Here is an 18,155-nt window from a genome sequence, read left to right on the forward strand (position 1 = left end):
CAAGCAAAGACAGCATACAGTTCATTAGCTAATTTTACAGCCCTTGGCATGCTTCATGAACTGCAGAGCCAAGAAAATAATTATCCTCTGTGAAGTGCCCCTGCCTACACAGAGGGAAATTAGTACAGTGGTACCCAAAACAATCAGAAAGCAAGCATTCATTCCTGCATACAGTACTCTTTTCCCTACCACCTCAGAACCCGCTCTGTTCTTGACAAGCTAGTAGCATTTCAGTTTCTGTAGTCTACTTCAGAGGCACCGCACCTACTATTATAGGCATTATTCCTACTACTCAGAGGCAAACAATACATTTGCAATTCTGGAAGGTTTATCTTCAATTCCTCTGCCTTGATTACATTCATTTCCTTTTACCCAGAGTAGAAGCATGTCTTGTGAGCCTGCCTTCCTTCCCAGTCTTTGGCTAAGCCAATGCAAGACACAATATAAATAAAACAGCACTAATTTTATCAATATTAGACATAAATTTTACCAAAGAACATCAGATATATTCAGCTATAATATATATAATATATATATAAAAACCATCACACTGTCTATAGCCATTGCAAGAACGTGGACCAAGGTTATCAGTTACTACTTCACACCATGCTACAAGCTCAAAGATACGATACATCTAAAGAAGAGACTGTAATGAAGCCTGGAATCATTGCTGGAAGAAGTCACCCACAAACAGGCCCAAAACAATTGGGTATAAACCTAGGTTCAATCTGCAGAAGCGAGAATAATGGGTTCAGAACTCGGAAAAGAAGCTTCTCTTAGCTTTGACAGTCAGCACTGCATTTCTTACCCCATAGATAAACCTCTGATTAAACTGCTGCATAGCTCCTTGAAGCTGACTGCGCTGAAGCTGCCACTGTTCATAATTTCGGACAGACTCTAATGTTGGCCTCTGCCACGTCGTTGTTCTCGTGAAGTGGTCAACATAGTAAATTCTCCCCATGTTGTCAACTCGTCGCTCCCAGCTTTAAAAAATTAAAAATAAAATTAGATCTGCGAGTCCTCAAGAGCAGACAATTGTAATGGTTCAGAAGCACTTACAGGCAAACAGCCATTTCGTTTGGAAGCAGACTTGAGGCACGGGCTCGTTAATAGATGTGTTTTTCATCTTTCGCTCTCCACTAACACTATGTAAAGAGCTAAAATCACATGTAATCCCCTCTATGTTCTTCCCAAGTCAGATTAATTCCAATTCCTGCACTTCCAGTTTAAGCACTGATAGCTTGAAACCTCCCTTTCAAGTGCTACACCAAACACTGTCAATACTGTACTGGTACTACTGCATTTACCCCAGCCAATCTGTACGACAGTAATCTGCAGGTTTCTCATAAAAAGACAACAAAACCTCAGATAGTTGAGTGGTACAATACAAGATTTCTTCATGCTCTTTTCAACAAGTTCAATCTGTTTGGACAGAAATGCTTGTTTGCCAGGGGGGTAGAAGGGGAGATTTTTTCCCCCCCACTCAGTATTTCAGTCCCCAGACATCAAAACTATTTACAAAACTTCATGGAACAGCTTGGGTTGGAACAGACCTTAAAGACCATATGGTTCCAATCCCCAAATTTAATAAAACCACTATGGTTTTGTGCAAATTTTAATAATACAAGAACAAATCCTCTCAAAATTAAAATAAAAAATAATTGAATACAACAGTTAGGTTCCCTTTACTTTATGCCAGCTTGATTTCTTCTTTAAAATCTAATTCTCTTTACTGTCCCATTTGCTTTTACTTTGTAATTCTCTAACACGTGAATCACTTCAGCCTGAATGAATTGCAATAGAATCTTTTGTCTTAATCACAAAATACCCTCCTGTGGTTTTGATTATCTTCTACAGTCAAGGATGCCTACTATTTTCACTCATTTATCAGTATACATCCACTTGCTTATTCTTTTGACAAGAAATCTCCATTTTATTATCTTTGACATTCAACTCCTTTCCATACTGTAGAACTCTTCGGAACAAACTGGATGAATTGTTTGCACTTGTTCATGTTGCAATGTACAAATGTGCTTTCCAGCTGTAGTAAATTGATAGTCAGTTTTAGATACACCCAGTCCAGGCACATCCAAGGCAATCAGATGCCTTTACGTGGCTTACCTGGGAGGAAGAGGCTCTGGCCGATCCCACGTTGTTCTTTTTTCAACATGATCTACATAATATACTCGACCATGCTGGTCTACTCTTTGCTCCCAACTGAAAATAAAAAGACACTTCATCACTTCTATCTCAAGGTGGAATTACTCCAGCCACTCATCAGCATGGAAGATACAGTAAAGGAAGAGAAACGGTTCTTTCTGTAAAAAGCTTATCTTAGTAAAACACTTGAAGCATTTAGAACAGCAATTTTCTTTAAATTTTTTGTATAACCACCTTCAAGTTCTGATAAACTAAAGCTAAAATTCATGCATGTGCATGCTGCCTTAGCAAGCAATGTTTTGTATTCAATATCAAACAGATCAGTAATGCATTGAGCAGAATCAGCAGTGGAGCATAATGGCCTATTAGAATAATACTCATTTAATTTAAATTTCCAAATTATGCAAATGTTGCACACATCACATAGAAGCAGTTCATCACAAGGGCACTCAAGCTGCGTTTGATGAATACGCAGCGCCTGGGATGCTGACTTACTCCTGTATTTGTATCAAACGGAACACGGAGGGAAATGCACAGTAATTTGCCACTGCTCATGAAATAAAAACCGTAAAGCAACAACTGATGGTTGCAAAATTGCTTTCACACTTCTCCTGTAAGCACGGTAATCCAAGCCTCGACCAGCTACTGCTTTAACTGCAGGCAAATTATACTGCAGGTAATAATTCACCTATTGTACCACTCACAACAGGAACCTTTTGCTTTCCCTCACTCAGAGTACAGAAACATTTCTACGTTTTAAAGAAAAAATGAAGAATCCAAATAAACTCTTTGAGGCAAGACACCAAACATCTGACAAATTCCACATGGGAATTATCTCACTCTGCCCACTTTGCTCTCAGGAGGAGCAATGTATGAACTCTCACATTTAAAGCCACATAGCAGATTATGTCCTGCAACAGTAACTTTCCTTCTACTTCCTTTTACTGCTTTCTTACTACTTGACTTCTTGCTAATTGGAAGACAGCAAGTTGTCTCACTATTCAACACCTCTGTTTCACTGACTTAGCAGTTCACAACAAGCATCAAAACTGCTTAAAATTTAATTCCTTTCTAGATTAAACCATATGTCTGTGTGTGTGTATATATATACACACACAGACAATATATATACACACACACACACAAATCATATACACACACAAACACACACTTGAAGGTGTACTAGGTCAAACAGTTTAGAAAACCTTCACTTTAAAAGCTTTGGGGCATTTTTGTTATGCAGCAAAAGACAGGTGTTACGTGTATTTCGGGATGCTTAAGAGAAGAAAACAGAAAAGGCAGCAGAAAAATTCATTAAACTCATACCCAGGTGGAAGAGGACCTTGACTGACTGTAGTTAGTGCCTGAGTTGCAGGAGTTACTGGCTGGACTTGTCTTGATACTGGAGGTGTGGTGAGTGCAGCAGTTGCAGGAGCTGTTGTTGCTGCTGTTGCCCCCTCAGGGCTCGGTTCTGAAGATGGATTTGCAGCTGCACCTGCCAGTGAACCTGCACTGGCCCCATCATTCTCTGAGGACGTGGATGGAGAACCATTTACACTTCCTATGAGGCCAGATGTGTCAGAAGAAAAAAAAAATAAAATCTTGAATTGGTATTTCTCTCCTTGTTGGTAACCTATTTCAGAATTTGTAAGGCACAGAAGTAAACATGCAGAAGGTGGTAGTTTAAAGTAATGCACACACAGCCACATTTTCTACTTCACACACACACACAAAAAAAAGGCAACTTAGCTAGTTCAAAACATGCATGAGGAAACGTTATGTCCATCTTAAGATTGTACAGAGAATGCACAGCTTCAAAGTGCATGTCTGGCCCTAGAAAACGTACCAGCCACTGATGTGGGTCTGCGGGGTGTGGGTGGAGGTGGTCTAGAAGGCCTGGGAGGTCGAGAAGGTTTGCAGCTTCCATTTGTGAGGAGTGGAGAATCACTGCCATTAACAGCCTTGTTTTCATTTGAAGCAGCATCTTCAGAGCTTTCAAGGCCATTTGAGCTTGTCCTTTGTACGAAAAGACAGAAAGGAGAACTATACTAAGAGTGGATGGAAGACAACAAGTTTTATACAAGAAAGGAGAATGTCAGAATTATGGCTAGATAAGATTTTTACATTCATGGTAATTCCAAAAAAACTCCCAATTTGGAGGAACACTCTGAGAATTTACCCGAGGCGTACAAGAGCTCAGCTGATGAAAAGGCAGTGAAACAGATGCACTGACATCCGCTGCCCAAATCTCCTTTTTCAGTACCAGACTCAATATACCTGCCTTCAGGCCCTCTGCACTTTGCAGCACATGTTCAGAACAAACAGAATGCTTGACAATTTTACACAAATTAACTATGCACACACATTCTCCCCCTAAGCTCAGTTCTGGATATTGCTACACAATTTAGGACTAAGCACCAAGATTTGAACGAGGAGCTATCAATTAACAGTCAGCATCTCAGCTTGTCAAGCACTGCACTTGAAATAGCTGTCTTCATTCCTTCTGCACGGTTCAGTCACACCTAGCATGTGTTAATCTGATACATTTGTACCCCACTGAGAGAGTTAAATGCAGCTACACCTTTATGTCTATAGCATTTACTTCTGCCAGTGGATTGGCAGGTCAAATACAGAGGCCAAAAGCAACAAAAACACAGGTTTCATTTCAGACCAATGCCTTTACAATACATTCTTATAAACAGACAGTAGGTAGTTGGCAGGCCTAGTTAAACCACAAAGCATAAGAGATCAAGTACAATCACCTATGTCTGACCTCAATAGCAATGTCAAATGTACCTTTGCCCCATACTAGCAGTGCTACACAGGACAATTTATACCATGCTACAACAACCCTCAAGTAAATGACCATAATGTACAAATCATTGAGGATGTGAACTCCGCAAGAACTATAGCCTCACTAGTTCTCCTGCTTTCTTACAGATCAGCTTAGCTACTCCAAATCTCATCTGAGAGTGCTGTGCGTTGTACAGATACTTAAAATTCTCGTAGTACTGGAAACTAATTAAAGTGGCTTGGTGCTCACTGCAGGTTAAATGTGGTCACTTTTATCCCACTACGTTGTATGGGACAGAATCCCAAATCAATCTTCAGACACTGCAACTGTTGTCTTTCGGTATCTTCTTAACAAAGCAAAATACAGGTCTGATACCTCCGTGCTGTGAAACAGAGATGTAAAAAGCATGCACCGTGGTGTTTGTGCACCAGGGGGACTGCTTTAAAGATTATGTTTATTTTTATGCAACCTCATTTGTCACTGGGAAACTAAACCTAAACTAAAAATTTTTTACTTTGGGATTTTTATTTGCATCCTTGTCTTGAGAATGGAAGCTGCACTCAGCACCCATTAGAAGGAGAAATACTCTGGACTTTGGAGTGAGACAACTGCTTTTTAGACCAGCTCTAAACTGGAGCTTGCTAGCTTTCACTGAGAAAAATAACACCTACTGCTGCTATGCTCCCTGAGATAGTTCCTCACAGGAGGGACAGTCAAGTTAAGAGATTCAACCACGTGTCCTCAAAACACAACAGCATTTGCCCGTGATACCGAAAATCTGCACTCAGCTCAAGCATTTTCACAAGAGCTGTAAATCCAAGAACGGATGTGTAGAGGCTCACAAGTTTTGTACTAGGAATGTAGATTGATGGATGAGAGCCAATGCAACATCGTGCTTATTCCAGTCCTCTTTAAGGCACAAATTTACAAAGCAAGCTGCTGTGGCAGCCAAAACCTTACTGCTCTCATCAACATGAGCACTCCTAACACAGGGTGCTGTCCTCATTACACAGACAGTAGGATACATTTGCACCTCACAACAACACACTTAATTGCTCAGCGGAGATTCACTGAACCTACATCTTTCTATGCACTCTTTCCAGCTATGGCTCAGTACCTGTGAGTAATTGTGAAACGTGCCAGCTGTATGTGCTGATGGACTCAGCCAAACCAAAGCACCTGTTCTGAGGCCCAAGACTGACAGCCCATGCACTTTTACAACATTTTAAATGAAGCAGATCAAGAAAGATCTGAAAGTAGAAAGTTACTGAACGCAAAGCCAACGCTCTGACATGAGACTGAGCTAGTACAAAACAGTTCTGCTTCATTCTGGAAAAAGCTTCCTACTGCTAGTTATGTTAAATAAAGTTGCAATTAACTTGCTTTTAAAGACAATTAAATACTTGAATGTACAATAGCAGAATTTTTTTTAGGGATGTCCTCAGAACTTAACAAGTATTCAGTCATCATGCTTGTAAACCATGCAGTCCCTCACGCAGAAATGCAAACATTAAGTGCAAAAAACAAGGGAAAAAAGTCTTACCGAGTGTCACTTCTTGCTTTGGAGCTGTCACTCTGCGTAGGACCTGAAATACCAGAAATAAAAGGACAGTAGCAGTATGAGCAACAGCTGGAATCACTTCCAAGCACCAAAACCACAAATCTTTAAAGCCCACATTTCTCTCAAATGCAAAGGCTGTACACTTATATGCTGCCCATCTACTGGCTTATTTTAAGACTGCACACATCTCACACCTAAGTATGTGTATGCATTTTCTTAAAGCACTGCTGCCACAAAGTGCAAAAGCAGGAACATTTCCACCTTATGGAAGAGGTAACACTACCTTATCCAACTGCACGAACACTGCCAAAGGCCCACAGTTCAGGAACTCTCTTCTGTCTCTCTTAGCAGTATCAAGCAGCCATTTTTCCAGTGGAGCTCACTTTTCATGTTCTCCACCCTGTTCTGAGGGCAGGCAGAGCAGGTAGGACAACAAAGATTCCTCTGAAATCCTCTCTCTGGTTGGCCAGCAAATCCCTGCAGCTGTTTGCTTGAGAACTGGTCTCTCTGACCTGGACAATTCCCTTTCTCTACGCACAATGTAGCATCAAGGCATTGGAGCAGGTCCACATTTGGCTGCTCTCCAGAAAGTCTTATAGCAATTCAGCTTAGATTTGCAAACGTTTTTCAACTGCTTATTCAGCTACCTTGCAAATATTCGCCTTTTGTGCCAGCACTTGCAACATGCAACACTGAAACGCTCACGTCCATAGCACAAATACTTCATTCCACTGAATTAAACAAAGGCCAGTAACAAGGAAATCCATTATCAGCTCTGATGGCAACTAACTACAGCTGGAAGCCAAAAAGTGGCATTCAACTCTTACCGTGACCTGCTGTTCAAGGAAGTTATTCTCATTCCAGAAACACAAACTTCACTTCAAAGGCTACTCAGGCAACAATGCACGGCCACTCAGTGCCCTTACACTCTAGAACATGTTACACTGAATCCTGTCAAGATCTCTCATTTAGACATCTAACGAAAATTAAATATAAAGCTGTTTCCTAGACAGAATGCTTAGTATCATGAGACTCCATTTAGCCATTTGATATTGCTTTTTTGCTTAGAGGCTTATGAAAATGGAGGGAAGCTAAAGGCCTTCCTTCAAGTAAGGCACAATGGTAGCTCCCAATTGCTCCATAAAGTAAGCAAAGTTCAGAAAACTAAGGTGCTGATCTTATTTACATTACAGTAATGCTGATAATCTTCGCTGATTATGACTCCACCTCAAATAAAAGCCATAAAAGCTCTGCTCTCTACAAACACCAAGTTCAATAATCCACTCCTTACCTCTACTAAAACACTGCCTTCAAGCATTCAGTACAAAACCACAATCTTTGTATACCAGATATTACGTAGATTGTACATTTAAGCTGAAAGTCACTTACTTCTTGTACTTGAGGCATCACCATTGGTCAGGAGCTCCGGATCTACCTGCATCCCATCTAGGCAGACAGACAAATCTCCTACCACTTCTGCTGGCTCTCTGTCACCAAGAAGATGCAGTGTTACCACTACCTGATCAACTGAAAAAGTACAAGAACAAAGTCAGGGTTTACCTTCATATAAATGACAGAGGTCACAGTAATCAAGAAGAAATACAACATTTCTGCTTGCACCCTGCATAATTTCTTACACCTTGCGTGGTACAGCTAATCATTCCCAGGTGTCAGCACACTTATTATTTCTACAAAAAAGGGAGAACTAGAGCACAAGCTGTTGGCTGCCTAAAGAAAGGGCTACTATCTAGGAGAAATGCAGGCTCTGGTTTCTGCCCACACTTCTTAAGCAATTAATATACCTGTCCTTGACAAGCTATAGATAGAAAATGTAATTCACCTCACTCTTCATTCAGAACAGCTATCAAGTCTACCCTGGGAGCAAAACATTGCACATTTATCTAGTGACATGGCGTTTTGCATATTGAATGCAAAGATTCTGTATCACATCCCTAAGGCAGAGGGACTTTCTGGGTACATCCCAGGTTTTGGTTGAACTGCAATTGTAAACAGGCAGGCCTGAATCAATAACCACTAACATACAGCATGACACCAACTGTCACACAGCAGTGCAGTTATCATTTTCAGCTACAATCACCACAGCACAGTGACTGTCAGGAGAAAAGTGTATTACATTGCTACCAACATGCTGCACTTTGACTGCCCACATCTGAAAGTCAGCAAGCAAATTCAGAACAAGGATGAGAGCACATCAGTGCAGTATGCTGTAGCAAGACAAATGTGGTCATGGATCTGATGCTCCACTTGCAGGCTCCAGAGGTGCACATACTGCCTGAAAGCTAACTGGTTCTCAGGCACATGAAGGAGTACTACGTACACCTGTGTAACACTACCTAGAACATCAACAACATTCACTCATTTTCTCTCCTAGCACCAGAAATGTATCCGTTTTTAGGCTATGTAAAAGGAACCACTCTTTAATTACACTTTCACTCCTGCACATAAAAGCAAAGTGAAAAACATCAGGCTTCCAATGACACCAGGGCAGGTTGTGTATAAGGAAATAAAGATTGTAACAAAAAATTGTGAGGATGCTCAGAAATACCATCTGCAGCAACAAAAGGAACACTTCATGCCCACGACAGAGTTACATGCTGCACTCCCACTTGTACTTACGTTTCATACTGTTTGATTTCAAAGTCTCATGAATATCCAGGGCAGCACTTCCCAGGAGGACATCAGACTTCAACGTTTGATGGCTCCAGACTCGAAAGGTTAACTTACTTAGAGGAGTGACAATTCTGAAAAAAAGAAGTTGAGTGCCAGTGTAAAGGGTTTGGGGTGAACTGAGCAATGTACATCAACTGTCACTTAAAAATTATTTTAAAAAGCAGAGTACAAACTGCGGCAATGTGAAAAGCCTCTTTTGGCTGATAAGGTCATAGAACCACGATGTGGAATCTCTGCCCAGCACGCAGGCAGCTCCATTTGTCTGCTGCTGGCAGAGACCCTGAGTGTCTGCTCCTAGAGAAGCCACCAGCAGGGCCACATTCTGAAGCTGACAGCACACTGCCTGTGCTGTGAGGCCCTCCACTCCCAAATCACCAGCAGTTACAGACTGGGAGAGCCCCTGACTCAAGAAGAAGCAGATGCCAACGTAATTATCCTTTTTCGAGGGCAGTTACTTACTGTCTCCCCTCTATCTCCAAAACAAGCTTCATCAAACCATGCTAACTGCTCTATTTCTAAATGTGGCTTGGCATTTTGCAGGAAGATGACAGCTCAAGTGGTGGATGTGAGCAGGAAAGCCCTGTAGAATACAGGAGCTCTCACAGTGAAAAGAAAAGCCTGAAAGCCTACAGAGACTTTTCTTTTCCCTTCCTGGAAGTATTCTCACAACAGCAGAAAGGAGAACACCACGAAACAGCTGATGACATTACAGTTAAAATAAATGGAAGCTGCAGACCTTATTTTTAAATATCAGTGCTTTATACCTCCTGTCATCTCACAACACAAACACTGGCTGAAACAAACAACAACTCTGTTTCTTCTTCAAACTAATGCTAGCTTTGTACTTCGTAGCTATAAACGCAATAGCAATTTTGTACTTGGGACTGAAGTGGGAAGTCATTATGCACAGCCAACTAACAGTGCTACAGCACACTGCAGGACACTGCCACACAAAGCTATGCTTTTCAGTCACCAAAAACTAACCTTCATTGTGACAATCAAAACATGAATGGCACTGTCAGCTTCCTCAGATTACCTTCACTTTCCTATGACGTACACAATTATAGCTGAGTTCTTACACTACAAACATTGATACATTTCCTTGTAAGCATTAGGTCGTTTCTAGGGGACAGAATGCAATGGTTTTATAAATACATATGGAGGAACGTAGCATCTCAGCCCTTAAAAATTCTCTCTGTACTGTGCAACGCAGAATGCCTTGTCTAAAATAATAACCCACCCTTCAATCCACAGCCAGTTGCACAGCATTAATTTCACTCCAACTAGAAAACAAAACCGTCAAACATACACTGTAAGATGCTGTTTCCACTTTGGACTATTTGTGTTGTTGCATTTTTCTGTCTTCTTTGACTGTCCATCTACTGAGACTTCCACATAAGGGCTAGGTCCAAACCATTTATTTTTTTCCTTTAGTTTTGCTGAAATAACTGTTAAGAAAGAGAAAAGTTAACATTGACTGAGTATTTCAACAGCAAGGAATATTTTTCAGCTGGCTACTTCAGTCTTCAAGTATTAGGTCGTGGATGGCTGACAGTAATGCTCAGGAGAGAAAGCAAAGAGTTTTGCATTTCAGGTTATTTTGTCCAGTGTTACAACTCACACAAAAGTCTAAAACACACAGCACTACTTCTTGCACAGCATTAGACATTATGACTGATAACTGTCACTTTTAGATCCCCAGAAGCACTTCAGTCTGGAAAGCAGAAAATATCACCTACTGCTCTCAGCAGAAGCTCTCTCTCTCTCTATGGGAGCTCTCACTGAAATTAGGTCCATTAGCTGGCATTCATCTCCAAGAATTACCTTCCCCTGATGTCTCCAGTACTCGGATACTGCAGCAATTCACGCCTCAACATCACTAGCTGTCTCAAAGACATCAACAGCTCATCTGAGTCAGCACAAATCAGCAGTCCTGGGCCTACTTTTCAGGTTCTTACTTACCCAGACCACCTCCAGGTTCATTTGAAACCAGATGAAAACAGCAGAATGGAGAGAGAAGGGGGAGACAGACGGGGGCTGCTGTTTACTGGACTTTCTAGGAGAAGGCAAAGTCTGCCTGCACCAAAGCAAAGTTCTGCAGACTGTGGCTGAACAAGAAAGAAATTAAGAAATGAACACCATAACTGTCTTCATTCTAAAGATGAGACTGTTCTTTCCTTTTATATGTGCCTTTGACGGAGCAAACCTCACACAGGCATCACTGATGAAATCCTTAGCTAGGTTGCCCTTGGCTATGGGAAGATGCACCGCCTTTGCAACCTCTTCACTTCTCATCTCCAATATCAATCTGTAGAGAAGAGATGTTTCTTCAAGTCTCAGACTCCAGTGAGAAAAATCGTGTTTGTGTCCTCAAAGTGACAGCGAGGGGCAGCACCATTTATTCACTTCTCACCTTCTCTTTTGTCTGAAGTTCTCCCAGCTGTTTATGACAATTCTTTTCACTTGTTCCTCGTAGATGCCCACACTGAGGCTGCCAAGTTCAGCCTTAATGCTTCTAAATAGACACATGCATACAGCCACAGATCTTCCATTCCCATGCTTCAGCTTTCACACTTGAGTAACATTTGTCAGTCAGAGAGCAGAGAAACCTGCTAAGTTTCAGCAGTTGTTCTGTTGTATGGCACTACAGTAAGTAAATCAAGGCCATGTATATCCATTCCTATGCAATCTACACGTCCTCAATTACAGTAAAATCCTCATCACGACTGAAAACATTTAACAAACAAGTCAAATGCAGTAAACAGCAGTGCAAATTCACTTAGTTTGAGATGTAATAAAGATTGTGAAATTGTTAAGATTCGTTGATGTGCCAGCTGTTAGCAACAGAAAGCAGTTTTGTATTACGTTGTTACATTTCAAACAGAACTCACCCAGTTCCCTCTTACTGGACTGTACTACTTACTTAATGCTACTCAGAAGTAATTAGTCATTTCTTCCTTCCTTACATAAAACAGTATAATTTCAAAACACATTTTGGTAAAATCCTAAATATTTCTGCCAAGTCACAATTTTGTTACACCATCAGTTTTATTTTGCTACTTCTCATGGGCTTTGCATTACTAAAAGCTTGCCAAAATGCAACATGCTACTATAATTACTCTTTAATTACTGTGAGAAAAACAAACAAATGAAAATTTTTCCTTGTACGTTTTTGATTGGAAAAGATACATAATTTCAAACAACTTACCAGTGATCTGAAGCTGTGATTTCATATACAGCCCACCAGGTAGTCCTGACTTGGATCCAGTGCCAGCCATAATATGGGCTGGATCTTGAATCTGGATAAAGAGAGTGTCAACACATCAATCCTCAAATACCCCAAAATGATTTCATTTTCTTATCTTTTTTGATGTGTAGATACATTACGCTGCAAACCAAACTGCTACTCTCATTCTCTTTCTAGTTTCCTTCCCTTTCCTAAAGTACCAAACATGGTTCATTAAGGGCTTAGCCTTTACCATAACATGATCTGTAAGCATTCATGTCCTGACCAACAAGATCTTGTCATCTTGTCTCCTCAGTTTGCCCATCAACTGTATGTGAACAACATTCTTATCTCACCAGTGTTTACTCTTCTGTCTGACAATGTTGCTTTTACTGATAACCTGAGTTCTGGGGTAAGAAGCTATTACAGTCTGAAAAACCCAAAAAGCTATCAAACAAACCCACAAGCACAGAAGAAAGAAATTATGAAATCAAAAGGTAAGTTTAGAGAAACCTGTTTCTCCAAGTCTTTTGTCTCCATGTGGTCAGACTGAGGATACGGCCTGGGGCTGTAATTCCAAAACACTGAAGAGGAAACATTGCCTCTGGAAGAGGATGAGACACCCTTGCCCAGCCTTCCCTCTCAGCACAGTCTGCTCTCCTGACCCTCCCAGCACCCTCTGCAAATGGCACTAAAGCAAACTGGTATTCCTGCTATTCTTTGAACTCATGCACTCAATTCTCTACTTGGTTTTCAAGGCTGGGGAAAAGCAGACGTGGCCAGTACGCATCACGTAGCTTTGATGTTTACAGACAAATTCAATAGCGTGCTGCTATATTCCGATACAGATTACTCTGAAATATCCTGATATCCTTGCTCAGACTTGTTAATGCAACCCCTCTGTGCCACATTCCCTCCCTGTGCCAACTCCTCACTGCCTGCTGTGGTCAAAACCACTCATGCACCCAATGTGTCCATCCGAGCTCCATCTGCTGCCCACTTCTGCTCAGCCTCTGGACCTGCAAGCAGCATCAATGGGGGCATCTGCTGCATGCAGTGCTATTGCCAGCAAGGAAAGTAGGTTTAGCTGAATGGCCCCATCTGAAGGACAAAACACTACACGCAAGGTGTTCCCAACTGTATCACCACAAGCAGTCTAAACCTTCTACATCCTGTGCAAAACACAGTTTGAGAAAGGAGGCCACATTTGAGTAACACAAGTTCCTTTTCTGAAGCTGCGGTGCAAAGCCAAAGTCTGCATGCTGTGATTACTGTGAAACTGGTACTTCCACAGAGGTATTTCAAGAGTGACCATACGGAAAGTTCTTACTTGCTGCAGCTTGCACATACAGGTGTCAGCCACACCACCAAAAAGAGCACTACCAACTTGCTCAGATTGTATTATCAGTGGACTTCAGGACTTTTAACCACTAAATTCCAGCTGCGAACCACACAAATCTAAATCTTGCAAGGGTGAAAATGTTTTTAAGTATTTTAGAAATCATCTAAATTTACAAGACTATAATGGACAACCTTTAAGCCTGATCCTGTGATAAGCTCTGCCAAGCTTAGGTAAGCTTTGTGCTTTAAGAAAGCAGCTGAATGAAGCATCCAGACCAGCACAGCTGTTCTCGGCAGCCTGAAAGAGTCTGAATTTGCAGAACTGAAGTTTTCCTGGAGAAACAGCACTGCGTATAATAAACACAATTACTGAAGGTGAGGATTAATTTACATTTGGAACCACACAGTAAGCACACACAACAGAAGCACACGTTAAAGCTTATTTTCATTCCTCAGACTGCAAAATACGCTCAATAAAATTAATGTATTAATATTCAACCATTTTCACTGAAACATAGGGGAAAAAAAATTATCAGCTTAATCCCATCAGAAATGATCATCCTGCACGCACCTGAATCCATCTGAGCTGCTACATCCACATACTGGCACTTACACAGCCCAACCTGCAGGTCTTACGATCAGCTCAAGTCACATTTCAAGAGCCTGCCAGTGTTTCTAAGAATAAGAAACCATGCTATACAGAGCTTAGTTCTCTCAACTGCCATAAAGCTCCTAATTACTGTTCAGCAACAATCAAGCTGAAGAATCTTATCTTATTGCTTATGTACCAATGAGGCACACAATCTAGAATCCATTAGTCAAGAAACTACTGCATGAGCAGCAATTTTTTCATGCTACCTGCACTAACCTTTAGCACAAAAACCAGCCTAGGGAGATATAAAAATGAAAACTACAATATTGAATAATTATAAAAATATTTCCAGTTTGTTTTATTACAATAGGGACAGGTCTGAGGGTTCTGAAATAAAGGAATGTGTCTATTAAAGTACCTGGATGTGAGTGGGCAGGCAGGCATGAAATAATGACTGCCACCAAGCACTGTGACTGCCCTGACCTTTGGACCCTGTGCCAGTGGAAGGGAATATAACGACTGCTTCCAAATGATGTTATAAATCATCAGTTAATGAACAAAAATATCATTCAAGACATTGCAACGCAGGCACCTCCACAAGTTGAAAATATTCCAGCCAATTTGAGAATGCCAACTCAAGCCTTTTCTATGCAGTAGGAAATTGTGTCTTCATTAATATCTAGCTTTGTTTTCACTTTTCTTAAATTGCAGTAAGATCACGTTGCCATTTTTCTCCTAGACGCAGCTACCCATTTCCAAGGAGTTTGCCAGGACTTGAAATTCGGGAACATTTGTTGAGAGGCTCAAAAGCTGCAACACAGAGAAGGAAGGCAGGCAGCAGGCGTTAAAGAGCACAATCACATAAGCTTCACTTCCATAAGAGATGAACACACCTACACAAATTAATTAGCGTATGAAAGATTAAGTATCACATAGCAGGGGATGAGTATTTCCTGTCAGTATAAATAATCACTCAAATGCTTGTCCAGTCACTGATGGCTACACGTATCCTCCCAGATACATTTATTTTTGCAACATGCCACAGTTAGGTGTAATTATGGGATGGCTTATGCTGCGCTGAACTACGTATGCACTTGTTGATTTTAAACCATCTGACAAACTTCAATTTTAAGCAGCCCAGTATTTTCTGTTGTACCCAAAGAGATGAAAGACAGCTTTCATCCTATTTCTTTTGTGCATACACAATGAATTGGGAATTGTTACTGTTTGAAGAAGGCTTGCAGTGAGCACAGCATTAGATACATCGGCCGGCACTCACTTCAGAAGTTTACACTTCCCCTTCAGAAGAACGAGCTGGCTGGGATATGGATGGTGACATGAAGAAAAGAACACAACCAGGATCTGACAAGCAGAGCCTGTACTCAGAGAATGCGGAGTTACAGCTCCCTCCCAGCCCTGACCCAGAACCCCTCCAGCCAGGAGCTGATATGCCCTGTCCCTTCCTGCAGCCATTTCATGCTCTGCACAGCGATCTGCTCTTAATGCACTCCACTGACACACTTCATAACAAAATAATATCTAACGCTACTGTGATTCCAGCCTGATTTCATGAGGTTTTTATCAGGTTAATAACTACTTGATGCTTCCCCTGCTCAGTGTAAAAGTGTGTTGTCTCTATTTTGAAGAGAGCAGCTAAAAAAAAAAAAAGCACACAATTTGTTTAGCTCATGGTAAAAAGAAATGTCATGGGCAGCTGCTGCCATGTACAAACAGCAAGAACAGTTTTTGTACATTTCACAGCATCCTAACAAGACAAACTGTGGTCACGCTCAGCTGCAGAAGGCCAACTCTCACTGTGTGCTCACACAGGTTGGCACTAGCATGGCTCAGAACAAACCCACTTTGCAGTCACACATTTGGACCTCACATGCTGCTGGGACTCTGTTCTTTGAATTTCCACCCTAACCACAGTGCTTTCTCCAAAGCCTCCCCTATGGCATGGCATGCTTTTAGGGCAAAATGCATCATCCTGAAAGGTATTTTAATCCATGCCAGCAAAGTTCATCACTGAACTTTTTTGCTTGTGCGTAAGCAGTGCAAAAGAAAAGGAAGAAATCCTAGAGGGACACAGCCAGACACTACCAACATGTTCAGAAAACAGGTGGGAGGTGAGCAGGACCTTGTTTTTCTTTTAATAAATCATGAGAAAGAGTAGAAAGAAAAGCAGCATTGAGTTCATGGTTGAAGCAAAGCAAGGAAAGAAATAAGAACGAGTTTCTTACCCTGCAAACCCATAGAAGAAAAGCTAGCAAGGACTAGAAAACCCTTCAGAGGGTTACTGTGGGACCTTCATTCATGGATGGGAATCATTAAAGGATAGACTTGCTTTAAAAGCTAATTTTATTTCACATTCATTTGAAAGTACAGAAGACAACTGGGTGAGAACGAAATCCTGTGACTATTATACATGCATAGCTTTGAAAATATGTTGGCACACACTCATTATAATTAAAAAAACTGAAATATCAGCACAGTGTGCTGCTGGAAAACTGATGTTTGTTTAGTAACTACTTGTAAGAACACAGCCTGCTCTGCATTTCAGAGGTGAACTGACTCAAAGGGAATTTGCTATTCCTACGAGCCAGTCAAAAAATCTGCAATAAGGAAAATACTTCTTTAAGATACTGATGTTAACAATGGGTATTAAAAACCCGTGTACAGAGGAATACAAGATTCTGGAAAATCAGTTATGAGACATTTTATTTAAAAAGACTGTATATAAAGTATGCTGCTTTTAGGACAGCTGTGTTTCTGGTTTTTTTTGTTTTTTTTTTTTTTAAACGATCGACACATGAGTCACATTCCTGTAAGAGATAAGACCTGTATTTCAGAGACAATTCTAAGTGATGTGTTTGTGTCAATACTGGACATGTTTTCTGTGTAAGGAATTGATACACACGTCTTCTCTTTCCCCCTAAAACACTGAAACCTGTTTTTAACTGTAGGCTGTCATATGGCAGAAAGGTTCTTTTCTCTCAAATGTTACTTATAGTTACCAGTAAGGCTAAGCAAAACCAGCAAGTTTGGCAACTTCTTGCTTTATAACTTTGTAGGTACTTGAAAATTTCAAGTTTCAGAAAGTGGTTTCACAAAGCTGTTTTTGTTTCACATTTTTCTTGGTTTTTCCTTAAAGAAGTTCTAAGGATATGGTAAGTTATGCCTAAGCAAAACGACATGCAGAAAGAAAATGCTGAGTAATCAACTAGGAGGAAAAAAACGAACAGATTATAACAGTGCTGAGTGCAGGTTGGAAAAGGAAGCATTTCTGATGTTTATATAAGGAATGGAAACAAAGAGGATTTTAACAGCAGAATGCAGTTCAGCTTCCTTAGCCATCAGACAAACCATCCTGAGAAGTGTGACAGACCTGGTGCTCACCAGTTCAGATGAGCTCAGCAAAGAGCTTCAGATTAGAGTTGGTCTGGGCTGCAGTGCGCATGGCCTGGTTGAGCTCTCGAGGAATATGGGCCTAGCAAAAAGGAACTTCGGGGCCCTGAGCTTCAGAAGAGCTAGTTTTGGCTGTTTAAGGCAATACTGGAAGGGAAGCTGTCCCTTAGGGAAAAAGGAACAAAGCAAAGCCGACATCTCTTAAGGATGCCAGCCTGAGAATACAACAGCTCTCCATCCCCCAGTGTAAGAAATCAGGCAGAGGAGGCAGGAAACCAGCAAAATTGAGCAGGGATACACTGCTCGAAGTGAGGGGTAAGAAGGAAATGTGCAGGCAGTGGAAGCAGGGAGGTGTGCTGGGCAGAGTACAAGGATGCTGCCT

At 41.1% G+C, this 18,155-nt stretch overlaps 1 protein-coding gene across 4 annotated transcripts in view; it reads right to left on the reverse strand.

Moving 5' to 3' along the window:
* The window catches only part of ITCH (itchy E3 ubiquitin protein ligase), a 68,849-nt gene that overhangs the window by 28,038 nt on the left and 22,656 nt on the right, over positions 1-18,155 (reverse strand). For all 4 annotated transcript variants that reach the window (XM_090152229.1, XM_090152231.1, XM_090152228.1 and 1 more), the window contains exons 2-10: positions 12,415-12,505; positions 10,516-10,654; positions 9,153-9,277; positions 7,905-8,042; positions 6,498-6,540; positions 4,007-4,176; positions 3,487-3,721; positions 2,122-2,217; positions 809-983 (exon numbers count right to left, since the gene is read on the reverse strand). In XM_090152229.1, coding sequence (XP_090008355.1) covers positions 809-983; positions 2,122-2,217; positions 3,487-3,721; positions 4,007-4,176; positions 6,498-6,540; positions 7,905-8,042; positions 9,153-9,277; positions 10,516-10,654; positions 12,415-12,484 — 1,191 coding nt within the window. In that variant the 5' untranslated portion in view covers positions 12,485-12,505. The remainder of the gene's footprint in view (positions 1-808; positions 984-2,121; positions 2,218-3,486; positions 3,722-4,006; positions 4,177-6,497; positions 6,541-7,904; positions 8,043-9,152; positions 9,278-10,515; positions 10,655-12,414; positions 12,506-18,155) is intronic.

The sequence above is a fragment of the Phasianus colchicus genome, chromosome 17, assembly GCF_987193195.1.
Source record: "Phasianus colchicus chromosome 17, bPhaCol1.hap1.1, whole genome shotgun sequence".
Lineage (NCBI taxonomy): Eukaryota > Metazoa > Chordata > Aves > Galliformes > Phasianidae > Phasianus > Phasianus colchicus.